The sequence below is a fragment of the Macrobrachium rosenbergii genome, chromosome 2, assembly GCF_040412425.1.
Source record: "Macrobrachium rosenbergii isolate ZJJX-2024 chromosome 2, ASM4041242v1, whole genome shotgun sequence".
Taxonomy (NCBI): Eukaryota; Metazoa; Arthropoda; class Malacostraca; order Decapoda; family Palaemonidae; genus Macrobrachium; species Macrobrachium rosenbergii.
The window spans coordinates 45,225,513-45,243,012 of NC_089742.1; the positions used below are offsets into that span (position 1 = coordinate 45,225,513).

Sequence of the window (17,500 nt, forward strand, 5' to 3'; positions counted from 1 at the left end):
TACCCTCGTAGTCAGCTGTAATTTTACTTTATTGATTTTGCAGACTCGCGTAGGCAGCAGTAATTATGTAAAAAAGAAAAACATATTTGTACTTTATTGTTTTTGCAGACTCGCATAGGCAGCACTAATTATGTAAAAAAAAACATATTTTACATTATTGCTTTTGCAGAGACTCGCGTAGGCAGCAGTAATTATGTAAAAAGAAACTTATTTTATTGTTTTTGCAGAGACCCGCGTAGGCAGCAGTAATTATGTAAAAAGAAACTTGTTTTATTGTTTTTTGCAGAGACTCGCGTAGGCAGCAGTAATTATGTAAAAAGAAACTTATTTTGTTTTATTGTTTTTGCAGAGACTCGCGTAGGCAGCGGTTACAGAGCAGCCGCTCAAGAACTGTCGTTGGTCTTGGCGCACGAAATGTTTGGCAGATTGGTCCAGGTCGTCCTGGAACTCTTCCCAGCAAATCTCCAGTACCAGAAGCAGAATAACCTGCACCATTCTTCGACCAGTGGCCAATACGCACAGCCGCAACAGCAGCAGCAGCAGCAACTGCATGCGCAACAGCAGCAACAGCAACAGCCCCCAGATGCTGCAGATCCCGAAAGGCTTTTCACCCCAACTCTGGCACACTTCATGCCTCCGCTGAAGGTAAGATGGCGGCTGGTGTAGGAGGAGAAGAAGAGTGCAAATGTTGTTATCCATACTGTGCTTTTACAGATAAGGATGGAGGAAGTACGGTAGTGTGCATTATTGAAAAGACCTTATATAAAATCAATTCCATTGATGCTGCCATTCTTTTGTAACAAAACATGCTTGAAAGGGCCTTCTTCCTTCATATTCATTTATTATTATTATTATTATTATTATTAATATTATTATTGTTATTATTATTATTATTATTATTATTATTATTATTATTGTGTTATTATTATTATTGTGGAGATGCAAGTCCACAGTTATGTATATGTACACATATTTAAAGATAAATCAGTACAGATAGCTTTCAGGAACTTGTTCGGCTCCCCAGTTCAATTTCATTATTATTGAAAGGGGAACCGACAAGCTCCATATGCTGAATACTGATCATCATGCATATACATAACTAATAGTTCTTCTCCACCCACAAGGTATCTTTACTACACTATTATTATTATTATTGTATTATTATTATTATTGTGTATTATTATTATTATTATTATTATTATTATTATTATTATTATTATTCTGAACAAACCAGAGTCCTTGAATTGGCATAACCTTCACAAAATTGATGTCCGTATGTGAAACCAGTAAATAACAGTGGAGATGTAAAGATTAAAACTGAATACTTAACGGCAGTAGCAAACATGATTGCTTAATCAGCTGTTATAATAAAGCATTAGTGATGTATAGTAGTTAGAATAAGCCAGTCAACAAGTAAACCGTTGAAAGCAACAGGTTAGGCCAGGAAGTTGTTCTTGAGTTGTACCTAAGCTGGATAAGTGAAAGTAGACAGTAGTATGTATACTATCTTATGTATTTTAGTCTGGAGGGATAGCGGGTATACTGCATGCATATCCAAGCACAGTCCCCATTAACAGACAGATTTTGTCATATCTACAGAAAACGGACACTTTCAGACTGGGATATCGGTACTTTTTCATTGTATCCGTTTCCTTGTATTCTTATCTTTGTGTATATTTTTTTTTTCAGTCGGTTTTCATATAGACCGAAGGTTCGTCATATTTTGTACAATTTAGAAGTAATCTTTATAGTCAGGAGCTGGCGGATCACAACCCAGGCAGGGGATGTCACCTGGGCTGTGCTTCCCTATGAAAAATAGGGACAAAATAATTATATACATATATATATATATATATATATATATATATATATATATATATATATATATATATATTTATATATACACAATATATGAATATACATATATATATGTATGTATGTATATAAATATGAAAATTGGTACCCCATGAAATTGTTCAGATCACTTAGTAGTGAGGATGTGAAGTCTGATAGGGCTAAAAGCAGTTATTGGCAGGTAAACCAGTTTGTCTTCATGTGGAAGTAAAAACACTGATTTTGTTACCAAATACCTGCTCCTTCTGCAGCATATTAGATTGTACAGACTTCTGATTAAATTCTTTTTGCTTTTATATTCCACCTCAGCAATATGTTAAGAGTTTAGTTTTGGATATTAGTCATCTATATTTGGTTAAATTTTAAATTACTCTCGAGATAATGCATTAATTCGATTTTGTTACTGTAGCACACGTCAGATCACCTCTTCTCTCGTTTCTTGGGCTTTGATCATTTCTAAACTCCTCACTTTTATTAAGTACATTTTTACACTTGCAGGAAAATAGTAAAAATTGTGTATGTGTTTTCGCTTGTTTATAAAACGGAGGGAGGAGATAGATTTGAATGCATGTATGGAATTCTTTTATCAGTGAGCTTAATTGTACATTTGGTAGCCTTCCTAAATGATGCTTGTGCGAATCTGTTCAAAGTCCTTGTGGTAGTGGAATGTGATTGTATTATTATTATTATTATTATTATTATTATTATTATTATTATTATTATTATTATTATTATTATTACGAGCTTGTTGGCGTGCGCACTACGTGCTCTGGAACCTGGACTGCTGTCTCCCCTACCCTCCCGATCCCCTACCTACTCTGCCCCCACCCGGGGCGGACAAACAAGTTTGCAGGAGGAGGGTGGAGGTCTTCCCTACCTTCCCGTCCCCCTACCTACCCCGCCCCACCCCGGAGCGGCCAAACCGGTTTGGAAGGGGTGGGTGCTGTGTCATTTCTCCCCTACTGTCACCTGGGTGAGGACAAACAAAATTAGATGCTCTCGGATTTTGTTATTATTATTATTATTATTATTATTATTATTATTATTATTATTATTATTATTATTATTATTATTAATGAGCGTCTGAGTTTTTATAATATTGAAGGCCATGTATAGAGAATTTAGGTCAACACTGACAATTCCCAAGCTTCAACCATCAGGGCAAGGTCTATAGACCTTGCATCAGGGAGTGTCAAGGTTCGGAAATAAATCAACTATGGAAATTTTTTTGGAACCTTCATCGGTTGCAGTTTATCCAATTATCAAGATTTTAAGAACTATTAATTATTAGATAAAAAATAATTTGTTGTTAAAGCTAAAAAATAATTTGTTGTTAAAGCTAATGTATGATGTGGTGTTAAAGCTTAGAATTGCGTTTAGAATATTATATCTAGTTCCTCTGTGAATTTTTCGACCGTTAATAATAATAATAATAATAATAATAATATTATTATTATTATTATTATTATTATTATTATTATTATTATTATTATTATTATTATTATTATTATTATTATTATTATTATTATTATTATTCAGTAGATGAAACCTATTCATATGTAACAAGCCCACAGGGACCATTGACTTGACATTCAAGCTTCCAAAGAATCTGGTGTTCGTTAGGAAGAAGTAAGAGGAGGTAAAAGGAAATACAAAAATTAGAGATACCACATATTAAAAAAGTAAAATAAGTTAATAAATTAACGAATAGATAAAAATGTATTAAAATGCAAGAAGAATGGTATTAGGGTAGTGGTGCATTGCATTTTCGCTTGAACGTCTGAAGTTCCAACTGCACGACATCATCTGGGAGGCTGTTCCACAGTCCAACGGTGTGAGGAGGAATAAAGGACCTCTGGAACTGAGAATTTCGACAGTGTGGTACATTTACTGCAGATTGGTGCTGCTGTTCATGAATCTGGCTGCTCTCGGCAGATAAAGGGGACCAGGGATCAATGTAAATGTGAAAGATCTCTGTTGAAATACAACTTATGAAGAAGTGACAAACAAGAGACCATCGCTTTTAGAGCATTAGCTGGTCCTTCCCGTGAATGCCTCGACCTTTAATAAGAGTTCATAAACCAAAGATTCATTTCTGAATATTAAAAAATTGAAACAGCAACGATATAATGGCGTATATGCGGAGGTTAAAATGTCTACCGTCTGACTGCAATTCTAGAATTGCTCGTAAAAGATTGACACTTTACGTTTTCTTAATACTTCGAACACGCATTTACTGTAAATTAAAACCCGAACTCAAAAAAGGAAAAGGACCCAGAAGTTGAAATCCAGCACAAAGTAGGAATTACATTTCCCAAAAAGCATTTGTTTTTTTTTTTTGTCACCCGGCCAGGTCGAACGTGTAATTAATAAGAAAGATTAAAAAATAATAAAAATGAAGATAGACTGAGATATACCCCGGAGGAATCAATAGTATTTCGGCGATGTAATTCCTTTTCCTTATTTGCGGCTATCGCTTGTACTGTCTGGGGTTCATGTAACGGCATTTCGGTAATGCAGCTCTTAGGACCAGCTGTGTGTAACAGTATTTTGTAGATCTGGCTTTATTTCAGGTGGACGCTCTTCATTTTCGGTGTAGGCAGGAAGGATTCGTCCGGCTAGATCCAGGGAAGCCTTGATATATAACTCAGTGATCAGGTCAATTAATAATAATAATAATAATAATAATAATAATAATAATAATAATAATAATAATAATAATAATAATAATAATAACAGTAATAGTAATAAACCGAATTATAAGGAAAATTGAGAAAACTCGGTATAAAATCAATTCGCATAATGCAGCCATCTTATTCAACAAAACATGCAAGAAAGAGGGTCGTCTTCCTCCTTGTAATAATAATAATAATAATAATAATAATAATAATAATAATAATAATAATAATAATTTCTTGGAAGAAGACCTTCTTTAAAACAAACTGCATTGCAAAGAATGGCCGTCTGGGTGCCTTTGGGTGTCGACTGTTAACACCGTTTAGTAATGCCTACAGTGCACCACGTGAGGTGCACCGACTGCATTACTCCCCTACGGACTAACGTGCAGTTACGACATTATTATTATTATTATTATTATTATTATTATTATTATTATTATTATTATTATTATTATTAAAAAGGTTGGCCATCAGGATGCCGTGGAGCTAATATTGCAATTTCTCATTTCCCGAATGAGTTTCTTCGTAGGAGTGGGTAAATTATGTAACAGCTGTCCGAATGACACTTATCCCTTTACGTCTCGGCAAAAAAAAAAAAAAAAAAGAAAACACTACTGAAATGTCAAGGGATAAATGAACTCCGGACAGATTTATATAATTTATCTGTTGCTATAAAGGAACTCAGAGGAGAATGAGAAATTACAATGTAATCTTCACGGCATCGAGACGGCCAATCTTTTTAATAATAATAATAATAGTAATAATAATAATAATAATAATAATAATAATAATAATAATAATAGTGTCTTTACTGGGGGTAGCTCCGTCCGTGCACCTCACGTCGTGGCGCACTGTAGGCACTACCAAAGGATGTTTGTTGTTCCTTCGCCTCCGAGTTGCATCTATTTTTTAGCGCTTTACTTTACCTCCGTTCCCGCTTCCTTTCTTTATTGTTGCTGTCCAACTTCTCTGTTACTTCTTAGTGCATTTGTGGGTAATTCTTCCAGTTCCACATATAGAGCCGTGTACGTCATCTCCTTTTATTATATGGATCTATTTATCTTGCTGTCCAACTCCTTCAACTCCCTCTTTTCACTGTCTTGTGAGCTGAATGGCGGAAAGTGCCCCAGTGCTGGGCTTGACATCCTACATCCTAAATTCCATAAATCATAACAATTTATTATACATTATTGTAGATGCTGGTAAACCTAAATTTTGGAACAGCCCTTTACAAAATAAGAGACCTCTGGGAAGGGCGATAAATTCTTTGGCCTTTTCCAGGACTAATGGAAGCATAAAAAAAAAAAAAATATTAAGGAAAATGTGTATACTCAGAAGAATCGATGTCTCGATAAAAGCTTCCAATAATGTATTTTGTGTGGAGGGTTCGTTAGCTATGTTCTTTTTTGTTTTATAAACCAGTGCAGAGGCCGATGGAACGGGAGACCTTTCATTGCTCAAGTTTGAAAAAAAATGTAAAAAAATGCGGGCTTTCGATGAAGTGATAGACCCCCCCCGCACCAAAAAAAAATGTAGATGCGTAGATGTGATTATATGGCAGTCACTTTTCTTTATATTTTAAAAGCTTTGTTTATTAGTTATTTATTTCAGAAACTCCTTCATGTTTCTTCTTAAGACACATGTTCCTTTAGATTTTTTTCAGGATTGTATTGCAGTGTCTTCATATTTTTATTGGGAATTTTATTGACCTGTGAAATTCGTTACTGTTGGCTCTTACATTCCCCCTGCGGACATTTCGATGTTTAGATTCCTGTCGTGCTTTCCCGTTCTTTTGAGATTTCGTTAGATAATTGTAAATGGTGGGATTTTCGTCATCGTTTCGAGACTTTCAATTTTGTGATTTCATCACCTATTTTAGTCCTCTAGATTGGTATTACTTGTTCGAGCCATTGTGTTAGGGGTTTTATATATATATATATATATATATATATATATATATATATATATATATATATATATATATATATATGTGTGTGTGTGTGTGTGTGTGTGTGTGTGTGTGTGTGTGTGTGTGAAGGATTCAACACCGTACGACACAAAAAATCAAATATATCAAAGCTCTAACAGCTAAAAGGTATAAACCCCCAAATATACCGTTTAGCTGTTAGATATTATATATATACTTGATTTCTTGTGTATATATGGTGTTGAATCTTTTCATATATATATATATATATATATATATATATATATATATGTATGTATGTATATATGTATGTATGTATGTATGTATATGTATGTATGTATATATATATACATATAGAGATACATATGTATATGTATATGTATATGGATGTATGGAAGTCTATTAATACTTACTTTATTCGGAGACTTGATTTTTCTTTGGGTATTTATTCATCACTGCAGGCTACGTACTTGTGGTGCACAGCTTGCATAATTCCCAAAGGTTAATTAAAAAGCGGAAAAATGTAGTTTTTTTTTTGTGTCAGAAAAAGCAGGAATTATGCCAGAACCGGCTCCTGCCTTATTAGCAAGTATTTGTCAAAAGTTAATTAAGCGCTGAGAGCTCTTATGAAAAAAAAAAAAATCATGTTATTGTGTTTTTCGGATTTAGTCGCAGTAAAAGAACCCTAATACCATATTCTGTGTGACGCGGCATCCTGAGGTTGGCCGGGTTCTGCTTTGTGGCGATTAATCTCGTCTCGCGACAACGGAGGTGATTTATTAGTCAGTAAGTGCAGCCTTTGATCTCTCTCTCTCTCTCTCTCTCTCTCTCTCTCTCTCTCTCTCTCTCTCTCTCTCTCTCGTCTTCTTCTTCTCCTTCCTCTTCGTCTTCTTCTATTGTGGTATGTCCTTAATTACATAATGACCTCTCTCTCTCTCTCTCTCTCTCTCTCTCTCTCTCTCTCTCTCTCTCTCTCTCTCTCTCTCTTCTTCTTCTTCTTCTTCTTCTTCTTTGTGGTATGTCCTTAACTACTACTACTACTACTCTCTCTCTCTCTCTCTCTCTCTCTCTCTCTCTCTCTCTCTCTCTCTCTCTCTCTCTCTCTCTCTCTCTCTCTCCCCTCTTCTACTGTGATATTTCCTAAGCTTCATAGTGATCTTTGTATTTTGTTTATATCTCTTACTACTACTTCCGTCTATAATAAAATCATTATGACAGTAAAGCAAAGGTTGACATCTGTATTGAAAAAGATGAAAGGAACGTCAAACATAATAGATGAAGGCAATGGCTGTCAAAAGAACTTGAGCTTAATTAGTAATCTTATCTTGTTGTTAATAGTAGTAGTAGTAGTAGTAGTAGTAGTAGTAGTAAGGATAATAATTTTGGTACCCTTACTGCTACTGTTAACTGCTAAAACTTTAATTAAAGCTTGTGTTCTTTTGACATTGTCTTTATTTATTCTTTACGTTTTACTTTCCTTTCATCATTTTAAATCTGATGTCAGTATTAATTCCCTTTAATGTCATTAACTTGTTTATCTCTCCCTCTTCTCTTACTTATCTACCTTTGTGCCTTTCTTGATGAAAAGGAGGAAGGACTGCTGTCATTTCTCACTCTGAAGGGTGGCGAAAGTCTAGAAGAGTTTGTAGGATGGATTCTCCGAAGGCACTTCTCAGTACATACAGTATGATTTACTTGGAGGTTGATGGCAGTTAACAACGAAAACATAATTAGTGCGTTTGTTTGCACTCTTGTGAATTTATGATATTGATTGGAAGTTTTGATTATGTCATAAAGATTGCAAATTCTCTCTCTCTCTCTCTCTCTCTCTCTCTCTCTCTCTCTCTCTCTCTCTCTCTCTCTCTCTCGTTTGGTAAGCGAGGGGGTGGGGGTCAGAAAATGGCCTGCTAATTTGGCAATGATTAATTACCGATTTTGGAGCTCCTTGTTTGTGGGAAGGGGGAGGTGGGTTTAGGGGAGATTTTTTTCATTCTCTATCAAGTCCAGTCATTACTGTATTAATATTACAAGCGAAGTATCAACCTTAGTTTGATAAGAAGACTGCTACAAGCTCAAGCACCCCAGTTGGTAGCGCCCAGTACCGGAAAGGAAATAGAGGAGCGTAAACTATGAAGGAGAAATAGCAATGGAAAAACAAATAAGATAAATACAGTAACATATTAAAGTAACTAAGACAAATAATAACCAAACTAGGAATGAGTGGATGGACGGCTGGTGATTATTATACGTCAAGGATACAGTAAGAGTCGTTGGGATTGACTGTTTGGGATGACTTTGCAGTGTCTATTGAATGCAGCGTGTTCTGAATTTGGCATGGTATAGGGTGTTTGTTACATGTGCATGCAAAGGATCCCTGGGATTGGTATGGATGGGGTGATTATTGAGTACCCTTGGGATGGAGTTCTGGAACTGGTCTGGGCGAGGTGGCTGTGTCTGAGAAAGGGATTCCTGGAATTGGTACGATGGTGTATCCAAGAAAGATATTCATGGAATGGGTCCGGATGATTTGTTTTTTGTTTCAGGGAAGGGGTTCCTCTGGTATTGTAAAGATGATGCAATTGTTAGGTACAGCACTTGGGAGAGATTGTTTGGGAGGAATCTATAGGGCATCCCTTTTTATTGTTCTCGAGAAGGGATGCGTATTATTCAGTTGGATGATGTCATAGTTTGGTGCCTAGGAAAGTTCCTGGAACTGGTATATTTAGGACTGGCTAGCCAGAGGAAGTAGTGCCTTCTGCAGTTGGTCTGGATCAGGGTGGTATTGGCTGTAAGTAAGTCCTGGAAAAGCCTGGAAATAGTGATTTTGGGAAGACCAGATTTGTGTTGGATGTTGAAACGACCCACCTCGGAGCATGGACATTCATCTGTTTTCGGATAGTTTCATGATAAAGCTAATAAAAAAAAGGACACATCCCTTTTTATTGTTCTCGAGAAGGGGTTCCTATTACTCATCTGGATGGTGTCGTTGATGGGTGCCTAGGAAAGTTCCTGGAACGGGTATTTATAGGATTGGCTAGCCAAAGGAGCTACTTCCTATGGATAGCCATTCCTGTAAATACCCTGGTTCCAGCAGTTGGTAGTTCTTCAATGGAGGGGTGGGTAGAATTCTCGGCTAGCACGCTGTTGGCCCAGCGTTCGACTCTCCGACCGGCCAATGAAGAATTTGAGGAATTTATTTCTGGTGATAGAAATTCCTTTCTCGTCATAATGTGGTTCGGATTCCACAAGAAGCTGTAGGTCCCGTTGCTAGGTAACCAGTTGGTTCTTAGCCACATAAAATAAATCTAATCCTTCGGGCCAGCCCCAGGAGAGTTGTTAATCAGCTCAGTGGTCTGGTTAAACTAAGATATACTTAACTTTTCAGCAGCTGGTCTGGAGTAGGTGATTTTTGGCTATGAATAAGTCCTGGAAAAATCTGGAAATAGAGATTTTGGAAAGACCTAAAATGGGCTGGGTATTGAAACGACCCACCTCGGAGCGTGGGTATTCATCTCTTTTGGAGTTCCAAGAAAATATTAATAAATAAAAAAAGACACATTTTCATGGGTACGCACTCAGAGAAGTTCGTACCACAAGATTGCGTCAAGTCATCGCCATTCCTCCGATGCCGGTGACGATCGTTAAACCCAGCAGCCGTCGCATTTACAAAAGTCTCTGAATCGCTTTCTGCTCGTAGCTGCGGCGGCGGCGGAAGGCTTCTGTAACTTTGGTTGAAGTGAACCGTAATTTGGTCGAAGTCGAAGTCGTCCGGACTCTTGGTTGAAAACGTACCTAACCTGAATTGAAATTTTTTTTTTATTGTACCTCCTTTTCTGTATGATATATATATATATGTATATATACATATATAATACATACATACATACATACATACATACATACATATATACATACATACATACTTATATATTTAAAATATATATAATATATATATATTTAAGTTTTTTTTATGTATTCACCATATGGTTTTCCCGTATTAGGCTTGGATGTGACTCGGGAAGGCTCTGCCCATATGCTCTTCTCCATCCTTGTTTCAGTTCACCATAGTTGGCTAACTACCAGGTACTTAATTCATTGGTAAGATCGAAAGTTAGAATGGTATTTAACGAAGTGTGCTGAGGCGCTCCGCCTCATCCTGAAATAAAAATTTGATCCTTCGCTGCTGAAGGATATTTGTGACCACTAGACCCCAGTGTCCAATAATATATATATATATATATATATATATATATATATATATATATATATATATATATATATATATATATATATAGATATATTTATAAAATATATTCAGCATTGACCTATTTTCGTAACAAGAGGAGACAAAAAGGCAACAGCTACTCCTACATTCATACTTTTAATTGCTGAATCATGGAATTCCGTGTAGATAACTTCCACAACATTGTTGGCCACATACATCGAAACTTACATTAGGACTTGGGGCTGTGTAACCTTGAAGAAAAAAAGTTAAGTATATCTTAGTTTAACCAGACCACTGAGCTGATTAACAGCTCTCCTAGGGCTGGGCCGAAGGATTAGATTTATTTTACGTGCCTAAGAACCAACTGGTTACCTAGCAACGGGACCTACATCTTATTGTGGAATCCGAACCACATTTTGACGAGAAATGAATTTCTATCACCAGAAATAAATTCCTCTAATTCTTCCTTGGCCGGTCGGAGAGTCGAACGCTGGGCCAACAGCGTGCTAGCCAAGAGCTCTACCCACCCTTCCAGTGGAGAACTATTTAGGCGCCGTAGCTGAAACCTACTAAAAAACTGATCGGCGGCAATGTTGGGACCTCTGGAACCGGAAGGGATCTACAGTTTTTTGGATGGCACAAATTAGCACTCTCGAAAGCTCTCGACAGGCTGGCAAGCCGGAGAGCTTTTACTAAATTGCTCAAGAAACGCAAGACTTACTTCAGGACGGACTCTGTATTTGTAGATATGGAAGGAATTCCTGAGGCAGGACGACTGACAAGCTTGAAAGGTTACTTGGCGTCTGGTGAGAACATAGGCTTATCAGGAGCACGTTGAACCCCCTTGCACAACCGTGCCATTAACCTGTATCTTGTATGAGCTGTCGCACGTCTTGCATAATAAGGTCCTTCCGTGAAATGTGAAGATTTTGAGAAAAATCATTTGCACCATAAATAGGGTGTAAGGAAAACTGAGAGGAGCAAAATGTGGAGATATGTAAAAGTGGCCAAAAGTTTTGAGTAGGTGGAAGATTGCCCCAGAGTGTGTAGAGATGGCATGGTCATGTGGTAAAAACATGGGACGATTGGTTGGCGTAAAAAGTGTGTAATTTAGAAGTGGTAGAAAGGAAGAGAGGAAGACCCAGCGGTCCTGAGTAGTAGCCGTAGAAGAGGAATTTGAAAGGAGAGGCCTTAAATTCAAGAAGCATGTGAGTGTATACTCGTATGTATGGATGGCGCATAGTTTATAGGATAATTGAATATGCTGCTGATGAGTGTCCTGTGTAAGTGTATGGAGCCGCTACGTTGTTCAAGATAATCTGCAAATGGGGTTGTTTTACGTTTCACAAGTTAAAACTATGAATTCGTCAGTGACCGTTGTCATTTGTTTCTCCAGAAACATCCCGTTGCGGTAAATGGTTTCATATATATGTATATGTGCGTGTGTGCGTGTGTGTGTGTGTGTGTAATATGTATATATATATATATATATATATATATATATATATATATATATATATTATAATATATATATATATATATATATATACACACACACACACACAATATATACATATATTATAAGCAAATAGCGAATACCACAGGAAAATGACAGGCAGGGCGCTTGGTACTGAGCTTCTGCCTGTTATTTTCCTGTGGTATTCACTTATACACTCAAGTCACGTGCATCTGCTGTGATTTTTTAAGCATAAATACATTATATATGTGTGTATGTGTAATCTTATATCTGTTTATGAAAGTAAAATTCATGTAATACTCAACCTTAAATTTATGAGAGAGAGAGAGAGAGAGAGAGAGAGAGAGAGAGAGAGAGAGAGAGAATTGACATTGTTCCATTGAAACCCTTTCAGTTGAAGGTAGAAAAACGAACGAAACCGGCACTCAACCCGAAATACAGCGAAGGTGCCCTCGCCGGCAACGTCGGCCAATAAAATCATATTTAATGTTCTCTTAACTGAACACGTCCTTATCGTGTACCATTTGTTATGGTAGTGCGTGGTGTGATGGGAAGGCTGTGTTTATGGGAGGTGGCTTCGTATATTCGCCTTTAAGGGCTGGCTTGACGTTTTTACTCTGCCTTCGTAAAGTGAGCGTTTGCTCTCTCTCTCTCTCTCTCTCTCTCTCTCTCTCTCTCTCTCTCACAGTGATAATATCTTAGTTATTATTCTTTTTGGTAGGCATTTTCTCTACGATTCAGTTTATTTTATCTCTCTCTCTCTCTCTCTCTCTCTCTCTCTCTCTCTCTCTCTCTCTCTCTCTCTCCGACAGTCTTCTAATTCCTTTTCTCTCTGATGGGCATTTTGTCTATTAGTCTGTTGAATTAACTCCTGAAGTCCCCCCCCTCTCTCTCTCTCTCTCTCTCTCTCTCTCTCTCTCTCAGCATTTTTTCACTTCACAAACTTCCAGTTTCTCGACCTTTAAGATATGTTAACACCATCGGCAAATGCTTCAGGAGTTACCGCCCAGAGATTAAAATCTTAACCATTAATTGAATCTCTCTCTCTCTCTCTCTCTCTCTCTCTTTCTCTGGTAGTCTCCTAATTTCTTTACTCTGATAGGCCTTTTGTCTACTAGTCGGTTTATTTCTTAAGGTCTCTCTCTCTCTCTCTCTCTCTCTCTCTCTCTCAGACAGTTTCCTAATTCCTTTTCTCCCTGATGGGCATTTTGTCTATTAGTCTGTTGAAGTGATTCCTGAAGTCCCCCTCTCTCTCTCTCTCTCTCTCTCTCTCTCTCTCTCTCTCTCTCTCTCTCTCTCTCTCTCTCTCTCTCTCTCTCTCAGCATTTTTTCACAAACTTCCAGTTTCTCGACCTTTAAGATGTGTTAACACCATCGGCAAATGCTTCAGGAGTTACCGCCCAGAGAATAAAATCTTAACCATTAATTCTCTCTCTTTCTCTCTCTCTCTCTCTCTCTGGTAGTCTAATTTCTTTACTTTCTGATAGACATTTTGTGTACTAGATTTCTCTCTCTCTCTCTCTCTCTCTCTCTCTCTCTCTCTCTCTCTCTCTCTCTCTCTCTTCTTCTTCTTCTTCTTCTTCTTCTTCTTCTTCTTCTTCTTCTTCTTCGTTTAACGTGCGTTTCTAATTCCTATAGCCACTAATAGGCATTTTGTCTACGAGTCAAGCTCTCTCTCTCTCTCTCTCTCTCTCTCTCTCTCTCTCTCTCTCTCTCTCTCTCTCGTTTGAGTTTTTATTTTGTGGAAAAGTGATTTACACTTGCCGGATGAAGTGAGTTTGATTTATGAATAGTCCAAAAACATATGTTAATTGCAAATACTCTTCTTAAGAGAGTGTTTATGGACGTTGCTGATTTATAAGTCGCCACAAAACCCGTGAAATTTATAAAATATTATACTTGCTTAAGGAGTGTAAATGTCAGTTTAACAAGTGTAATATACGTGAGGGAGTTTAACAAGTGTAATATACAGTATATATATACGTGAGAGTTTAAATAATATGTAATATATATATATATATATATATATATATATATATATATATATATATATATATATATATATATATATAATATAAATATATGAGAGAATTTAATGAGTGTAATGTACGTGAGAGAGAGTTTAACAAGTGTAACATGCGTGAGAGAGTTTAACAAGTGTAATATACGTGAGAGATCAACAGGTGTTACTGGGACTGTTTTATGGAATCAGGTTTTGGATTTTGGATATATTTATTCGGTTTATAATTTTTTACATAAAATTTTGTCATAGGTCACCTTGTGGTTGTAGGAAGGGGGCAAATAAGTATAGAAATGTGTGTGCGTTTGTGTGTTTGTTTTCTTTCTTATGTTCTTGAGTAATGAATGAGGAAGCGAATATGGTAGTGTCTTCTATGCTCACCTGAGCTGAAAGCTTATGCTCAGTGAGCTTAACAGATTCAAGTTTGTTCGGTGTATGTGTATGTATGTATATATATATATATATATATATATATATATATATATATATATATATATATGTATATATATATATATATATATATATATATATATATATATATATATATATATATATATATATATATATATATATATGTTTGTAGTACATTTTCCACTTCTTCAGAACCACTTGTTCTGCGCAAACCAAACTTTGCCCAAACCATCATTAGGTGAAATGTATTAAATAATATTAAAAAAAAATAACGGGCATGCCACCTCTGGAGGAGATAATAAAATAGAGGGGGGAAAATGAAACGTTGTTATTTGAAGTGTCTAATTATTTTCAGAGTCGGTAGAGTTCTCGGCTAGCACTCTGCTAGCACCCTGCTAGCACTCTGCTAGGCCCGAGTTCGAGTTTCCGGCCGGCCAATTAAGAATTAGAGGAATTTATTTCTGGTGATAGAAATTCATTTCTCGCCATAATGTGGTTCGGATTCCACAATAAGGTGCAGGACCCGTTGCTAGGTAACCAGTTGGTTCTTAGCCAAGTAAAATAAGTCTAATCCTTCGGGCCAGCCCTAGGAGAGCTGTTAATCAGCTCAGTAGTATGGTTAAACTAAGGTATACTTAACTTTTTTTTCCTCTGGACCAGAATTGGGCCACAGTAGGGACCTAGAGTTTTAGGAAAACCTTTATAGATCTTAGCCACAGCAACGCGACAGTTTGTCATAATATACAGTCATTATCATGCGTCACAGATTCATGATCGCTCGAACCATGGCGAAGTTGAGGCAACGAAAAATACGAATGTCTAATCGAAAACCTAGAGCATTTTCTACTATACTGCCCAGAATACAATATTAGGAACAGATGTAGGTTCGTGCAGCAGCCATGTACAATATTAGGAACAGATGTAGGTTCTTGCAACAGCCATGTACACTATTAGGAACAGATGTAGGTTCGTGCAGCAGCCATGTACACTATTAGGAACAGACGTAGGTTCGTGCAGCAGCCATGTACAATATTAGGAACAGATGTAGGTTCGTGCAGCAGCCATGTACAATATTAGGAACAGATGTAGGTTCGTGCAGCAGCCATGTACACTATTAGGAACAGATGTAGGTTCGTGCAGCAGCCATGTACACTATTAGGAACAGACGTAGGTTCGTGCAGCAGCCATGTACAGTATTAGGAACAGATCTAGGTTCGTGCAGCAGCCATGTACACTATTAGGAACAGACGTAGGTTCGTGCAGCAGCCATGTACAGTATTAGGAACAGATCTAGGTTCGTGCAGCAGCCATGTACACTATTAGGAACAGATCTAGGTTCGTGCAGCAGCCATGTACAATATTAGGAACAGATCTAGGTTCGTGCAGCAGCCATGTACAGTATTAGGAACAGATCTAGGTTCGTGCAGCAGCCATGTACACTATTAGGAACAGATGTAGGTTCGTGCAGCAGCCATGTACACTATTAGGAACAGATGTAGGTTCGTGCAGCAGCCATGTACACTATCAGGAACAGACGTAGGTTCGTGCAGCAGCCATGTACAGTATTAGGAACAGATCTAGGTTCGTGCAGCAGCCATGTACACTATTAGGAACAGATGTAGGTTCGTGCAGCAGCCATGTACAGTGTTAGGAACAGATGTAGGTTCGTGCAGCAGCCATGTACAGTATTAGGAACAGATGTAGGTTCGTGCAGCAGCCATGTACACTATCAGGAACAGATGTAGGTTCGTGCAGTAGCCATGTACAATATTAGGAACAGATGTAGGTTCTTGCAACAGCCATGTACACTATTAGGAACAGATGTAGGTTCGTGCAGCAGCCATGTACAATATTAGGAACAGATGTAGGTTCGTGCAGCAGCCATGTACAATATTAGGAACAGATCTAGGTTCGTGCAGCAGCCATGTACAATATTAGGAACAGATGTAGGTTCGTGCAGCAGCCATGTACAATATTAGGAACAGATCTAGGTTCGTGCAGCAGCCATGTACAGTATTAGGAACAGATGTAGGTTCGTGCAGTAGCCATGTACAATATTAGGAACAGATCTAGGTTCGTGCAGCAGCCATGTACAGTATTAGGAACAGATGTAGGTTCGTGCAGCAGCCATGTACAATATTAGGAACAGATCTAGGTTCGTGCAGCAGCCATGTACAGTATTAGGAACAGATGTAGGTTCGTGCAGCAGCCATGTACAATATTAGGAACAGATCTAGGTTCGTGCAGCAGCCATGTACAGTATTAGGAACAGATGTAGGTTCATGCAGCAGCCATGTACAATATTAGGAACAGATGTAGGTTCGTGCAGCAGCCATGTACAATATTAGGAACAGATGTAGGTTCGTGCAACAGCCATGTAGGCTACAATATTAGGAACAGATGTAGGTTCGTGCAGTAGTCATGTACAATATTAGGAACAGATGTAGGTTCGTGCAGCAGCCATGTACAATATTAGGAACAGATGTAGGTTCGTGCAGCAGCCATGTACAAATATTAGGAACAGATGTAGGTTCGTGCAGCAGCCATGTACAATATTAGGAACAGATGTAGGTTCGTGCAGCAGCCATGTACAATATTAGGAACAGATGTAGGTTCGTGCAGTAGCCATGTACAATATTAGGAACAGATGTAGGTTCGTGCAGCAGCCATGTACAATATTAGGAACAGATGTAGGTTCGTGCAGCAGCCATGTACAATATTAGGAACAGATGTAGGTTCATGCAGCAGCCATGTACAATATTAGGAACAGATGTAGGTTCGTGCAGTAGCCATGTACAATATTAGGAACAGATGTAGGTTCGTGCAGCAGCCATGTACAATATTAGGAACAGATGTAGGTTCGTGCAGCAGCCATGTACAATATTAGGAACAGATGTAGGTTCGTGCA

General features: G+C 37.6%; 1 protein-coding gene across 2 annotated transcripts in view; it reads left to right on the plus strand.

Moving 5' to 3' along the window:
• The window catches only part of LOC136846020 (telomerase-binding protein EST1A-like), a 207,098-nt gene that overhangs the window by 90,515 nt on the left and 99,083 nt on the right, over window positions 1-17,500 (plus strand). For both annotated transcript variants that reach the window (XM_067116646.1, XM_067116654.1), the window contains exon 7: window positions 350-645. In XM_067116646.1, coding sequence (XP_066972747.1) covers window positions 350-645 — 296 coding nt within the window. The remainder of the gene's footprint in view (window positions 1-349; window positions 646-17,500) is intronic.